Raw genomic sequence first — 16652 nt, 5'->3', positions numbered from 1 at the left:
AGTAGAAAGTATCTTGTTAGTTCACACTGCCCTCTTTAGGCAACATTAAGATAATCCAACAAAGACAACCTACAAAAATTAAAACGTTCTTAAAAAAAAAATAAAAATCTTACTACTAAGTCTCAAAACTCAGCAACAGAGCTTTTTTAAAGGTCCTCAGGCTGAAGTGAATATGCAAATTATCATACCTTTACTGTGGGGTGGGTCAGAGAGGTGTTTATGACATATTACTTATCAGAGTTTAATAATCCATTTTATAATTCAATGAAATTAGGTTACAACTTATTTTAGAACATAAGTGACTATAAAAATTAAAACTGTCTCAGAACAGCACACTCCAATCTATCATTTAAAAAGCAGTATACTAAAAATGCGTTATGCACACATAATTGTTCCCGCGTGTAACTAGCATCTTGCAGAATATGAAAAATTGACAATAAATAAAAAATGTTTAACTAGCCACTAACCAAAACGTGTTGAATATTCACAATGAGTAAAATCACACTTTAAAAAACTGTAAATGGCCTTGTTGAGTGTCTTGATGAAAAAAACAAAGTGATGTGCCACTTTACCAAATTTCGCCTTCCGTGATTTTTCTATTTTGGGGGAAGAGAACCACCGCACCGTGGTCTATCTCTGGGATCCATAACTAACCTGCCTCTGAAATGTTGAATACGTCTGAGTGCCTGCTAGTCACAGTCGGTGTCGAGGACTGTGGGGATCCGGGAGTGATTTCTGAGTCAACTGCTTCCAGGACCCCATCAACATCTCTTTCATTAATGTCTGGAAAACTGAAATCTGTGGAGGTCTCATTATCATTCAGGTTATCTGAGAGAGCTTGCCCTGATCCACTCTCTTCATCACTTGCAACAACGGCCCACGCTTCAGATTCTGGAGTGAAAGGAAGCAGGGCATTACCCGTCTGAAGGTCACTGTGCTGTTTTCCATCACTGGGCTTTTGGGGCAGCACCTTTGCTGGTGGTGAGTTATCGGGACTCCTGTCCATCTCGGTCTGACTGGCTGAGAGGACACCTGTGACTTTATTTTCTTCTTCAGATTTTTCAGATAGTGAATATGAGCTTGGGTTATTCTGATCCACAAGATTGCTCTCTTGGGTGTCTGAATCATTCATGACCTTTTCCTGCGATTCTCTATAGGAGGAGCACGACATACACTTATTTAGGGATAAGCCGTCTCTATCTCTGTCATCATAATCATCATCATAATCATCAACATCACCATTGTCACCACCACCCACCGAATCGGCGTCAGATCTGGCGCTCTGAATCAGCTCAGAAGTTGTCTGAGAAGGGAACAGCGACTTGGTTGTGGGGACAGAGGCATCTTCGACGGGAGGAACCGCTGGAACGGAAACATACACACTTCCTAAAGGGACAGGACGAGCGGCAGTTACGGGTGTATCAGAGACAACGGTTGGGCTACCAGATGACACCTCGTCCGTGACAGACCCCTTGGTGGAGGTGAAAACATCATCGGGATACGTGAGCTTATTTATAAGCGTATCTGGTGGCACATCAATCGATAAAACAGGAGTCGCAAACGCATGCCTTCCTTTCGGGGGAAAGGCCTGGTTCATCTCCAGATCGGCAGTTGGGAACAACTCAGGTACCATTTGCTGGGAACTTTGGCTTTCAAGCAAAACTGGTTCAAAGTATCTCTCACTCGCGTAAGAAATGGTTAAACCTTGAGGTGAAGCAGGGTGTGCGCTAGAAGCAGGCGGTACATGGGCAACAGGTACAGACGTAGCGAGCAGCGTGTTCTCCCTCCAAGCAGAGTTGGAGGCCAGGAGACGCAACACCGTAGAACTAACGGGATCGACCTTGGGGGTCTCGATCGATTGCGGCTCGCTAGGCAAGGGGGGCAGAGCGGTTTTAAGCAACGAGTCAACACCCGAAGCCTGAAAGGAGGGCTGCAGCAACACGTCAGCATGGAAAGGAGCCGAGGGCTCATGAAGGAAGAGCTGAGTTGAAGCAGCTAACGTTTCCCTAGAAGCGGGGTCAGAGGAGCCTGGCTCTGAGCTCGCACTGAGCGCAGGTCTAAGCAAAGTGTCACCAAACGCTCGAGAGGAGGCATGGGCAGGTGGAACCGAAAAGGTATTCTCCGGAGCTTGACTAATTTCATGCTCAAAAACCTTAGTGGCGGGAGGAGCGACAGACCCTGGAAACAAGCCCTTTGTGCTAGAAAAGGAAACGGGGGATTCTTGTAAAGACGTGGTCAACTTATTTGGGGTATCATACAGGTCGGGCAGGGCTGTGCTTTCCGGAGGGTACGCCAGCTCACTGAAAGAAGAAATCTGCAGTTCAGTCTCATTTCTATACGTTATGTCACTTTTCGAAAGCGGCTTATTCTCATCACCAAACACAGATGTTGTGTATGTAAATTCAGCTACAGAAACAGGTGAAGACACGTTAAGGGCTGTCAGGCCATCTGTGTCCGGTAAAAGAAATTCACTATCGGAGGAGGCTGCGGGCCACTCCCCATCCCCGGAGGGGCCGGGAGGAGGTGGCAGCAAGGACACGGTCGCGGTCGGGGTTATGAACGAAGACGGAGGCGCCGGAGCGTGGCTAAGGCTGCTAAACGGGGGAGCCGGGAGAGAGACACCCACAGAACCATGCACGGGGACTGCCGAGCTGAGGGGCACCGTGAAGAAGTGTGGGGAGCCCTCCTGACTAGATAAAGCACGGGAAGGCTCAGGCCCCGAAGAACGTGCATGCACCACGACATCACTGCTGGGTGGTTCGGCGTGAGAAAACATAAGCGTTTGGTAAAGGACACCAGATTCACTACCGCCAAATTCCAAGGTCTCCGAAGCAGCGTGAGCAGTGGGCTGATGTGACGTCACATCAGAACATTGAGCAAGGCTGGCCTCTAACAGCAAATCACCCCCAGCCACCGGCAGAGAAGCATGCAGGGACAGCTTATCGCTCGCAACAGCTGAAGTAACTCGTGGGAGGAGCTGAGAAACCGTGTACAGGTGCTGAAACAATTCACTACTGAAGGAAGCAAAGGAAAATGGAAGCAAAGGCGCACCATCATAGGAAGACAGGATGGAGTCAAATGACACATCGACACTGGGAAATACAGGCGTAGCATGCAAGGTCGAATCACTATTTGAAGCAGCGGGGGTAGTGTTGAGGCTCTGATTGTCAAGCAACAAAGGGGTGACTAGAGGAAAGACGTCACTACTGTAGAAAGGTTGAAGAGGTGTCTCACCATTGTACACCGGTTGAGTCGTCTGCGACTGTACCAAGCTGACAGTGGGGACCGAGTCCTGTTGCGCAGAGGATGGAGTAAACGCGTGAGGTGTTACCTCAGTCGGGAAGTAGGCAAAGGTAGAATAAGGTGGCATCTCCAGATCCGTGACCGGGGCACCCTGTGACACCAGCGGGCCCGGAGATGAAGACTCAGCTGTCTTCTCAGGTTCGTCGGTACGTATCTCGGTGTAGTTAGTCTGGAGAAGACTCTCTCTGCCCGATCCAGTGTCGGCTTGTGTTACCACATCTGTGGTGCTAACAAACCACACGTTTCCGTCAATGGAAGGATCCTTCAGAGATTCTTCCGAACCCGAAGAGGCTGACCCTTCGGAAGCATTTCTTGTAGATTCTGGTAGAAGGACATCATATGTGATCGCCTCTGGGTTCTCGGAAGAAAACACATACCCTTGGGATATATTCTCAGAGAGGAACGGCATAGAAGAAGTTGCCGGACTGGAGCCCGAAGAATCATCAGCTCCTGTATCGAGCTTGAAACTCGTCAATAAACTCTCATCCTCACTGATATCAGTAGATACTTCTTGAGATTCCGTTATAGAAGCTGTATTTAAAGATTCCACGGTCCCAGTCAAGTTCATTTGTGGAACTCTGAGAAGAGTTTTCAAGCTGTCATTTAAAGAGGCTGCACTGCCTTCCAGAGGGTGAGGTGGCATTTTAGTCACAGTCCGAGATGTCAAAGTAACATCTTTCTGGGGGGCTAATCCAGTGACTGGTTGGGAAGTGGAATCTAAAGATATGTTGGGAATATGACCCTTCCCAGAGAAGTCACTTCCTCTTGTTGGGGATCGGTTAGTCTTGGCCTCATTGTATTTAGTCCCTACGTGATTGTAGTTTGTTGTAGTAGGAATCTGGGGTTCCTTTCTCCTTATTTGGTTTGAGGCACTGTCTCGACCAGGATTCACAACAGTGTCTTCTCCAATGTCTTTTCCCTCTTCTTCCTCCTTTTGAAAGGCAAACAAGATTTAATGGAACATAAGGAAATAAGAAAAAAAAAGACTTCTTAATAATAGCTTATACTGCATTATGCTGTTCATCTTCACTTGTGGAAACTTCTCCTCATAAAGCACATCCCACAGAAACCATGTCTCTATCCTATAACCTTTATCATCCACGTTCTACGGACACTAGTTTTCATTAAATGTAATGAAAACTTCCTACTTATGACTGCCTTTATTTTAATGCTGTGAAAGTAATTAAATTAATAGGTACCACAGCTTTGAAAGAAAGGTGCATTATAATTTATTTATTGATAGTGTTACTTAACATGGTACTTATTTTGTATTATGTTTCTCTGTTCAGCTCATCCAGAAACAAATTGAATAGCAATTAGCTTCTTATAATATGAAATGAAACAATTTATTTCAAAGCTCTAACGAGCTGCATATTCAGAATATTTCACTGTATACATTCAGAATAAATAGTAATTTTTAACCCCTCATAAAAGGAAGACTTAAGACGAAAAGAAGTTTTGGTTTTTCATTGTGTTTTAAATATTTTCCATTCTGGGGCTACTGCGTGGCTCAGTCCTTGGATATCTGCCTTCGGCTCATGATACTGGGGTCCTGGGATCTAGCCCTGCATTGAGCTCCTTACTTGGTGGGAAGCCTGCTACTCCCTCTCCACTCTCCCTGCTCGCTTTCCCTCTCTTGCTGTGTCTCCCTGACAAATAAATAAATAAACAAACAAACAAAATCTTTTAAAAAAGTAATAAATAAATGTTTCCACTCAAGACATAGGCAGATATTTTATTATAGTTATTTTTAAATTTTATTTTATTTAAATTCAATGAATTAACATATATATATTTTTTAAATTTTATTTATTTATTTGAGAGAGAGGGTGGAGGGGAGGAGCAGAGGGAGAGGAGACAAGCGGATACTGATCTCAGGGAGCTTGATCTAAGGACCCTGAGATCATGTCCTGGGCCAAAACCAAGAGTCAGACACTTAACTGACTGAGACACCCAGGTGCCCCCATGGGCAGACATTTTGTTAAAGACAAATTGTCAAAGTATGCTTCTAGCACTAGTTATTTAATTTTGCATTTTCCTTAGAAACACTATTCAGGTGACCCAGATCTTCTAGGAAAACCTTTCCCTGTAATGGCCCAGGAGCGTTCCAGCTAAAGGTCAGTCAAGACCCATGCTTTCTGCTCTTTTTTTTTTTTCTTTTTTTAACTGTGCATTTTATTATACATCTAATCATATGCTTAGAAAACTAAACTGCAGGGGTGCCCGGGTGGCTCACTGGGTTAAAGCCTCTGCGTTTGGCTCAGGGCATGATCCCAGGGTCCTTGGATCGAGCCCCACATCAGGCTCGCTGCACAGCAGGGAGCCTGCTTCCTCCCCTCTCTCTCTGCCTGCCTCTCTCCTACTTGTGATCTCTCTCTGTCAAATAAATAAATAAAATATTAAAAAAAAAAAAGAAAGAAAACGAAACTGCAAAAGATACCAAGACATGGCATTTTTAGTCCACGTGGGATATGATTTTGCCAGTTCGCTTGCACTGTCATTTATCAGATCTTTTAAAGTCATGTCCCTTAAAAGAAGAAAGCTGACAGAGTACAAATTAGTAAGAGCTAAACCAGTATCACGGAAAGAATCTGAATCTTAAACCATGTTCAGATAACTCTCAGAATCCGATGAAGATGGGGATGCCTGGGTGGCACAGTCGGTTAGGCGCTCAACTCTTGGTTTTGGCTCAGGTTGTAATCTCAGGGTAATGGAATCGAGCCCCATACCACGCTCTATGCTCAGTGGGGAGTCTGCCTAAGACGCTCTCTCCCTCTGCCCCTCCCCGCCACCACTCGCGCATGCGCACTCTCCCTCTTTCTCTAAGTCTTAAAAAAAAGAATGTGGTGAAAATGATGCACCACTTATTAATGCTACCTATGAAGTCATGTGACCTCATGTCAACATTTCAAGAAGAACAGATCATTCGTTCTCTATGATTACTTTATACATACCTGAAACCACAAATATTTTAATGTATACTCCCTAAATTTTCTTACGGAGTTACTGTGAATCTCTCTTCCACTATGGTTTTGAACTGTGTCACACCCGTTATTCTTCACAGCTTCCACTTAGAAAATTTTACTGTAAGGCCTTGATCATGCTGGAGATACTTTTTCCCTCAAAGTAATGCATTTTTATTTGAAGGCAATCTAAGAAACATCCCCCAAACTATTCCCTTCCAAATTCAGTTTTAGTGACCATTACAGATACATTCCAGGAATCTGTCAACCTCCATCATTCACGCCTGCATGAATCAATGGTAGTTACTAGTATTATGGACGAAGCATTTATGCCCTCCCCCCAGTCTGTATGCTGAAATCCTACCCCTCAAGGTGGCGGTATTAGAACTGGGGCCTTTGGGAAGTAACTGAAATTAGGTGAGGTCTTAAGGGTAGAGACTTCATGAACGGGATTAATGTCCTTATAGTCAGAATCATGAGAGAGCTTGCTTCTTCTGCTCTGTTCTCTGCCATGTGAAGATACCATGAGAAGCTCGCCGTCTGCAACCTGGTGATCATTTCTGGGTAGACACCTATGCACGTGCACACACACACACACACAAGGATACCCTTAGCTGAATTTTGTGAACTCTTGTTGAAAGGTAGATGGCTCACTTTGGTAAAATAATCCTTTGCAGGAGGGAAGTGCCATAGGATATGTAAATTATTGAGACAATTATACATGTGAGAACAAAATCTAACTGCCATTTATTGCCAGATGGAAGCATTAGTTACCACACTCTGTGACCTCATGCACACGTGTACATATGCATACATTCATACGACGTTAAGAATAGCACCTGGATTTAACATACAATCTCAGTTAGGATGAACAGTACATTTTGGCTGAGGATGAAACAGAAGGTGCATCCACCATATCTTCTCTATTTTAAAAACTAAGGCGATGTTAAAATTTATAAATATTCTTGAATACCTACATATAAGACATTATGCTAGCAACAGACACTCATCAGATGAATAATCCAAACACAATTATTTATATTGAATGGGCAAAAGAACATATACATCTTGTATTTGTGCTCATACTTATTATCAATCTGTCAATCATTAAAGTATTTATAAATAATCTGTAGAAATATTAAGAACTGGTTAAATATTAGTCTTTCAGAAAAACTTGAACACTGAAAAAATTCTAAATTATAGATCTAGTTTATAGCTATAATTATCTTTAAAGTTCATTTTTTTCATCATCATCACTTTTTGTTATTATTATGATTCTATCAAAGTCTCTTCCAGTTCTTCCAGGGAAGAATCGTGTGTATCAATTACGTGGCCGTCTACAGAGCTCAGCAACTAACCGTATTATGAATAATGCATCACCAACTTTGATTGATGCAACATCTGAAACTTAACCAATAACTGAAAAAAGACTTTTTAATTTTATAACATGTTAATATAAAAATAGTTACAATACCTTGACTATTTCTTCAGTTCCAATTAATTCAGGGAAGAGGTCAAGTTCTACGAAATCAGAAACAAAATTATTAAAATGTTTATTCAACAATTCCAACCCTGCAGGTTTACCTTTGGATGGAAAGGGGAGAGAGAGAGAGGAAAAAAAAAAAGACTTGTTAGCTTTGAAAATACAAAATCTCCAAAAATAAAAATTTCAGATTTTAGGTTTCAATACTACTGAATACTACATAACACACCATTACACACAGCTATATGAAACTGCATTCAAAACCTTCATCTCTATCCTCGACTCCAGCTCCCTTCTCCTTCCTTCTCCCCTCTGTGTGGGAGTAAAGCTAAGAAGGGAGAGACAGACAGGCTGATATTACTGAGTATAAAAAACTGAAATAATTTTTCATCAGTGTAGAGCTTCATCCTTAGCAGGGCTGATAGTTCGGGCAATGCCAGGGATTAGGGAGAGAATTGACAGGATTTAGGGGTGCCTGGGTGGCTCAGTCAGTTAAGCATCTGCTTTCAGCTCAGGTCATGATCCCAGGATCCTGGGATCCGGCCCTGTATCAGGCACCCTGCTTGGTGGGGAGCCTGCTTCTCCCTCTCCCCCTACATGTGTGCTCTTTCTCTCTCTCATTCGCTCACTCTTTCTCTCAAATACATAAATAAAATCTTAACAACAACAACAAAAATGAATTGACACAATTTATTTTCTTGTTCAGCTACTTATTCCTTCAGTTCCTCTTCTGGTTGAGGGTCACTTGATTCCTTTACTACTGTGAATCTGGGCTCACGCTAATATATATGTACACAGGGTGTCACACCAAATGGACAGGAATGACTGACCAGAGTCACTCCAGGTCCTCCTCCCCACGGAAACTCAGTAGCGCTGTCTACGCAAACAACACAACTGGCCGGCATCGTTCAAGCCTGCAGTTCCCAATGACCAGAATCAGTCTATTCCCAGGACATGGATATCTCAGTCCTGAAACAAAACCTGTCAGCAAATGTGAGGAAAGATTAGGAGCTGGTTCTCTCTCCAACGAGGAATCTAGACCTGATGTCAAATTACGGAGGGGCCCACGGGAGAAGCACTGTTCCTCACGCTTCATCCGGGCTGCAATGGCTTCAGCTTGAGCTGAGCATTACTACAAGAAAGCTTCTAAAGTATCTCACTCCATCTCCAAAATTCATGCTCTTCACTATCCCAATGCTGCTTCTGTTCTAGGCTTTATACCTCTAAGTATCCTCTCGGGAAATGCATAAGCTCTAAAGTTTTCAAAGGCAAAAGTGAATTAACATGAAATGTTGATCACATCCAGGCCTGTTTTGTAACACAGGCTTCCTTTCTTTCCTTTATCCCCACCCCTACCCCCCACAATAGCCAAACTGTGGAAGGAGCCCAGACGTCCTTCAACAGACGAATGGATAAAGAAGATGTGGTTCATATACACAATGGGGTATTACTCGGCGATCAGAAAGGATGAATACCCACCATTTGTATCAACATGGATGGGACTGGAGGGGATTATGCGGAGTGAAGTCAGTCAGTCAGAAAGAGACAATTATCATTTGGTTTCACTCAGATGTGGAACATAAGGAATAGGATCACAGGGCAAGGGAGGGAAAATGGAACGGGAAGAAATCAGAGAGGGAGACAAACCATGAGAGACTTTAGACTCCGGGACCCAAACTGAGGGTTATGGGAGGGAAGGCAGTGGGAGGATGGGGTAACAGGGTGATGGGGATTACAGAGGGCACGTGTGGTGATGAGCACAGGGTATTATATGCAGCTAATGAATTGTTGAACACTACATCAAAAACTAATGATGTACTATATGTTGGCTAATGGAACATAATAAAAAAATAAAAAATAAAATAAAATATACATACAGAAAAGTTAAAAAAAAAAAAACTCCACAGACTTTTTTGAGTTTATTTTTATCAGAAAATTTCTAGGCATTAAGAAATGTAAGACCCTAAAAAAAAAAAAAAGAAAGAAAAAAAAGAAAGAAAGCAAGAAATATAAGACCATCACGTAGTCCTAAGCATGGATTGTACTTAGAGAAGTCAAGAAAAATTGAGAAGTGATTCACCCTCTCAAGAGAAGTTAGATAAAATTAATACCTTTGACTCCTCGGCTATCTCAAAGTTACTTACCCTGAACAATGTTAATTTAGCCCTGAGTTAAATTTCAATACTCTATTTTTTTTTTCTTTCTTGTTAAAACCAACCATGAAAGAGTTTGGATCCTTTATGCGGATCATTAATGTTCTCCATTTTCTATTTTTCATGCTCTTTATTCTTTATGTTTTAAAATTAAACTGACTTCAATAGTTTTAAACATTTGTGTCTCTATAACCTCCAGGGAAATCAGTATAGGTGAGTTTAAAGACGGGATGGATGCGGTGAAACTGTAAAAGACAAACAAGAACCTTCATATGATTTTCTATAAACTACAATTAGAGAAGTTCATGGACATGAAAGCCTTCAAATTCAGCCTGTAACACAATGCATAATTTTACCGAAATGCTTCCTTTTCATGTACTTTTAAAATATTTTATAAGGGCAAGTCTTAACAAATATTTGCTAGTGATACTTATATGATACTGTCAATTTTTCTCTGTGGGGAAAAAATTTGTCTCTGTGGGGAAAAAAGTCTCAGTGATAATCCACTCTCTTCAACATGCTTAAGGAAATGTTTTAAAAATTAAAAACAAGCAAGCATGGGGCACCTGGGTGGCTCAGTGGGTTAAAACCTCTGCCTTCAGCTCAGGTCATGATCCCAGGGTTCTGGGATAGAGCCCCACATCGGGCTCTCTGCTCAGCAGGGAGTCTGTTTCCCCCTCCCTCTCTTTCTCTGCCTGCCTCTCTGCCTACTTGTGATCTCTGTCTGTCGAATAAATAAATAAAATCTAAAAAAAAAACAAAAAAAAAAAACTAAAACCAACCAAACAAACAAAAAAAACAAGCAAGCAAACAAAACCATGATCTAAGTTTACCTAACTTCATATTTCTAATGGGCAAAAACATATTCTTACTGATTGTCAAGGCTGGGGTAGGGTATATATAATTACCACATTAAGGACTGACTTCCTTTTCTTTCCATATTCTCAGAGTATGTCATTGCACGGGATCTATTTTTATCCCTTCACCACAGCACAAACTGACTATATGGATTTGGGTTCTTATAAGTTAGAATACATGATTTTACCCAGTCATTCCCCCTGAAGAGTATCAATGAGTTCTACAAAAACTAGCTTTACTGTTCACCCCTATAAGAAGTGAGACATTTCCTCTGGGCCTGCTTTAGGCCCTAGGGCAGAATGTATGGCTCCAAGCAGTCTTTGGGTCCCTCTTTGCTTCATGGCACTCTCATGGGTAAATACCCCAAGCGTGGATGACTTCATATCTGTAAGTATTAACCCACTTCGAAGGATCTTTGTTTTGGTTTCCAATTTGATTATTCAAATTGACCAAAATTCTGGGGTTGCCCTGGAATACTTCTTCCCCCTTATAGTCCAAAAATCTGCTCCTGGGCCTCTTCAGAACAATTTGGAAATAAAATAATTTTAGAAAATGTTTCCTCTCTTCCTGGAGATTCTGAGGCCATATTTCTAACTCAGAGAGTTCCCAGCACACAAGGTGTTGTTCTGGTGATGGGCACAAGATCTCATACTGGGTGCCTTCTGGCCGGCTGCTTCCACACAAACAGCTGCTGTTTCAGTAACCACTGACCTGATTCAGGCAATACTGATACATTACGTTGTTCAAAATTATACTAGTTTACAGTCTTCTCATTCACGTTCTCAAAACAGACTGCATGAAGGCTATAAAATGTCCAACAGTAAAGATGGTTAATATTTTTTCTTTCTAGTGAACACTTAAAATTCACGTAAGTGTTGATAACTGAACAAAAGCAATTGGTTCATTCTGGATTTGGAGGCACATGTAATGTTAAGTTTTCTAAAAGGACATGTTAGTCACACAATAATATTCCATAACACAAAAAAGCAACACTGACGTCGGTTGGCAGGCAAGGCTTATTTAATTCAAGGAAGCCAAGTTTCACAGTGCAAAAGGGCAAAGTAATGTAGACTGCAATCTCTTCACACTGTGATTTCAAATATTATTATATAATAACACCCATAGCACAGGATGGTACAGCAGAGCAAGGACAGATGTATAGTGACTGAACAAACACAACTATAATATGACTGAAAAGCACACAACATCAGAAAAATGTGTTGATCTAATTCACCATGCATTTAAATTTGACACACACAATTATCAAGGCCCTACAACATGTACTTAAATAATTTCCTTTATAATTGTATAATAAATAACTCTATGTAGAAATGACACAATTATTTTAGTTATAATGAAATAAATGTTTATGAATTACTTACTCATAAATATAATTTTCTACAAAGAATATACATTTCAGTTTAACCTTAACAAGATTTCCTGGACGAAATCAAATTGTTTCTTAATATAAATTTATGCATGTATTTGAAAATGGCAATTTGTAGTAATGTTTCATGGCCACTAGTCTTATGGTGACATTGCGGTACACAAGGGTAATTAAAATGCACAACAACAATCAAATTAGCCCAAGTTAAACTCACAGTTTGGAAGGTTGAGTTTTCTTTCATGGATATGGATTAAAATATTTGAAATCTACCATTGAAAAGAATGAGGCAACTATAAAATGACCTCCTTCATTTCTTTTTAACAAAAGCAAAAAACTACATACAGTATTTAGAAGAAAGATCATCTGAAATAATAATAACTAATTCAATAGGATACATTATAATAGTACTAAGTTAATGAACAACATGATTAACAGGATGAAATGGTACTAATAAAAACGATGAAATAAGCAGCAAACTCAAAGGCCACCTATATCTCCATTAGCCACATAAATCATAAAACTCACAAATCTTGTAGGTATCATCACACTAAACCACAAGATAGTACTTTGGTCAAGATTTTTACTGTGATATATTTACCACAGAAACAATATTTAAGATAATGTAGTTTTAATAACAAATTAGAAATATATGAATTGAAATGCCATTACCACCTTTTAGATCAGGAAAAATGAGTTCTAAAAGAACAAATATTTTCTTTATGAAAAATAAGAAGACCCCAAATATTGGGTAAGTTGGCTTTTGACAGAGGGCTTTTTGGTAGAAATAATTAAGGACTAATCTATGTAAGTTTTTAACATTAGCTTGGAAGAGGAATATCATAGTGGAACATCAAATCAAATACTATCTTTTACTAAAACATCATTACTGTACAAAATGCTTTAAGGGACTGAGATATCCATGGAGATTAAATGGTATGCCCAAATTCATATCTCATAATAAATCCTCAAATCTGAGGACTCAACAGTGTCCTCAGCATTTGAATAAATGGAAATCAAGTTACAATGTTTGTTATTACATATAAATGTAACATATGATACAAGGATGTTGTACTTTGGGCCAATAGAGACTCAGTCAGACAGGAGCACTCAGAAATCACTTCTGCAGAAAATAAACATTCAGTCTGTTTTTCTTTATGCAATAAGCATCTCACCAACATAAAAAGAGAAAAAAATTCCTAAAGTTTAAAATTCTGGCATAGTGGATAGAGTCCAAAAGACATGCCACAAATAGCTAGAAGTAATTATTTTTTGTAAACTCCTGGGAAATTGTTTTATGGACAGAAATGAGAGTGGTATAATTAAATGACAGTAGCAAATTAAGTGAATGTATTTAACACAATTCATACCCTAAAATACACAACAGCATTCAGGGGGATTTTTATACGCCAGATTTCATCAATTCACATATGATATTGGCCCAATATAGTCAACGTTGCTCTGTTAAACACGTCATTTTCTGGGTGGATCCATGTGGGGAACTTTGGGGAGGGAGGACAGCCAGGGGGGGTGCACCGTATGGGATAACTGCTAATGGGCCAATTACCTGGGTGCTCAAGTTTCCTTAAGATTTAGAGCTCACATTCTGTTTAACAATAACCTCATTCTGAAAATCAATGCTAAATAAAAACAATACATTATACCCAGGTCATGAGGCAGACCCTTAGTGACACTGCCATCGTGACAGTCGTAATATTCAATAGCCATCCACATTTTAATCTGGGAAATATCTGGGCAAGTTTTGCAGCCTACGGTTTAGGAGGATACATAATCTATCATCGAATGCTCTGACAAACATACTTTAGCTTAAAAATTTAACTAGTGAGAACACCTCAGTTGAGGTAATCCATGAACAAGCTTGTAATGGAGTAAAGTCCTTGCTGTATCATAGAGACCACAAAGGCTCATCAGCATACCAGTGTTTCTTCAATACATCAAACTCGAATAGGCTTTAATTAATATATTACCATCCATTAAAAATTTATAAAAATATCAGTGAGTTGACTCATGGTATGATGGGATGACCACAGAATATTTACATTTGTGTATGCACGTTTGCATGTATTTATGAATATGCATAAGCATGATGTCTATATGTATATAAATATACACATATACATACATACATAATTCCATTCTCTTACCGTAAAACTGTTTATGCTAACAAAAGGAAGGCTTTAATTATATACATTCGTAAATTGTCAAATTATCATGGTCTGCACTTTCTTTAATTATCGCATAAGGTTTTAGATCAAAAGATTTTCCCGTAATACTTGCAGAAAAATGCATGCAAATAAAATACAATTAGAAGCAACATGTTTGCTTCGCTTTGTGAAACAATCCTGGCAAACCAACTAAGAGGAAAGCACTCTAACCCCTTCACACAGAATTATAGAAAGTGGGTGAAAATACCTAAGATACACATATCATTTAAAAAAAAGAAAGAAAAAAAAAGGACCCAAGACAAACTATTAGATGTTTTGTATAGATATGTTAAAGTACCTCACATGATCTTATGATCACGTATATACTTACTACAAAATGCTTTGGGGGCTGAAAAAGGAAATGAACACAAATGAAATCAATTCTTCATTATCAAAATAAAAGTCTTAATATTTACATGGGTATTTTCACTTGATGACCATTACAGACATAACAACAGATTTTGCTGTTCTTATTTCACAAACGGAAAACGTCAACATTTAGAATAAATTTACTTATTGTCCTGCACCAGATCTTTTGAATGAAAATGGTTTCCATGCTTCAAAAAATTAGCTGATGATCCAGACCAAAAAAAAAAAAAAAAAATCATTTTGCCTTCTGGCCAAAACAATATAAATTCAGAGATAAAGCACCATTGTATCCTATAACTAAACTAGCCTCAATTTATGTAGATATAAAGGCATAACAGGGGACTTACCTGGGTCATCAGAAGGCATGTCAACAATAAGCTGGTCACTGTACTTTCCGTATAAGCCATTAGTGCAAATGGCTACTATCTGAAGCACATAACTCATATTGGGTAGTAAATTATTGAGAATAGCACCCTAAAAGAAAGATGTCAGTAGTTATATTGATGTATTATTCTCAACAGGACATAACAGACATAACATAACAGACATCTGAATTTAGAAAACATTTTCTCATCTGTTAACGGAAAATATATTTTATTAATCTAAGAAGAACTATGCAATGTTGTTAAATTGAACTTGTGATATTTGCGAATTAGGCTTTTGTTTGTTTGTTTTTTTGAAAAATCAATTTTAGTTTTAGAAAGTTTTATTTTTAACTAGAACTTATCAGATTCTTAAATGAGTACCCTAAACTACAAATTAATATCTTAGACAAATAAACATGTACCATTCGCAAAGGGCAAATGTGAAAAATACAATGAAAAACTAATCTATCTCTTTATCATAACAATATATAAGCCAAACAGTAATAGAATTATTATTTTCTTAACATCATTGTGAAATGAAAAAATCGCATATTCTCAAAATTGCATGACATGCATAGTTCATAATATCTCTGTTCTAGACACCTGGATTAAAAAGTCATTAGGTATTTTATCAGTTTTTTTCATACAATATTCAACACCATGGTATCAAGGACAGTTTTTGTTTAAATGCAGGTTCCTCGGCCTGGTGGGACTCCAGCTGTGTGAATGCACAATTCAGTAAAGCCTTTGGCCTGCACTGGGGCTCTCCTAGGGCCATACCCAGATAAGGTGTTCTCCACTAGACCCCAATCTATGGCCAATGTTTCCCTATCAAGACAAAGTTTAATACTGAGATAATCAGGTCACAGAAGGAACCTGAACTTTTTAAAAAAGTTTTAATTTTAATTCCAGTTAGTTAATATACAATGTTAGTTTCAGGTGTATAATACAGTGATTCACCTGTTTCATACTGTAGTTTATTTTCTTTAGTGTGTGTGCATGGGTGGAGAGGAGAAGGGAGTGGATCAGATTCCTCTGGAATCTGCCTCAGATTCCAAAAGTTCCGACTCAACTGACTTCACATCTGTTACTTGGGAATTTGATGCAAAGAGTCCCCTACTCTATTTTCTCGTGCTGATAGAGTATGGTGGGGCAATGATATATGACAGTATCAGAGCACTGAGTTTCCAGGTTCAATTATTTCCACAACTGCGAGATCATAGTCAAGGTATTTAACTGTTCTCTGAGTCCCTTCATTTGTAAAGAGAGACTACCCTAGATGAACTCTACGTCCTAAGTCTTGTATAAGTGTCTACTCTATAATGCTGTTGTTGGCAAAGCTGGGACCTTTCTGTAATTGAAGACAAATAAGAACCTAGTGTAATTCCCTGTAAGTTTTGACCCAATTTAGTATAGTTTCTGCTTCCTCTCCTCTGCACTGGAGAGTTTCACACAAAGTTTAGGGCAACAATATGTAATCATTTCTAATTTTTACCTTGAACATTAAATTCTAGTGCTATCAGTACACGATATAATTAAAGTCTTCTAA

At 39.3% G+C, this 16652-nt stretch overlaps 1 protein-coding gene across 4 annotated transcripts in view; it reads right to left on the bottom strand.

Moving 5' to 3' along the window:
* PTPRZ1 (protein tyrosine phosphatase receptor type Z1) overlaps positions 1-16652 on the bottom strand; it is a 177055-nt gene that overhangs the window by 42612 nt on the left and 117791 nt on the right. For 2 of the 4 annotated variants that reach the window (XM_044246457.1, XM_044246458.1), the window contains exons 10-12: positions 15086-15212; positions 7741-7787; positions 655-4234 (exon numbers count right to left, since the gene is read on the bottom strand). In XM_044246457.1, coding sequence (XP_044102392.1) covers positions 655-4234; positions 7741-7787; positions 15086-15212 — 3754 coding nt within the window. The remainder of the gene's footprint in view (positions 1-654; positions 4235-7740; positions 7788-15085; positions 15213-16652) is intronic. The other 2 variants (XM_044246459.1, XM_044246460.1) reach the window with 1 other exon arrangement.

Source organism: Neovison vison, chromosome 4, assembly GCF_020171115.1.
Source record: "Neovison vison isolate M4711 chromosome 4, ASM_NN_V1, whole genome shotgun sequence".
Classification (NCBI taxonomy): Eukaryota; Metazoa; Chordata; class Mammalia; order Carnivora; family Mustelidae; genus Neogale; species Neogale vison.
Note: the sequence above shows the minus strand (reverse complement) of the source record. Positions and strands in the feature narration are given on the sequence as shown.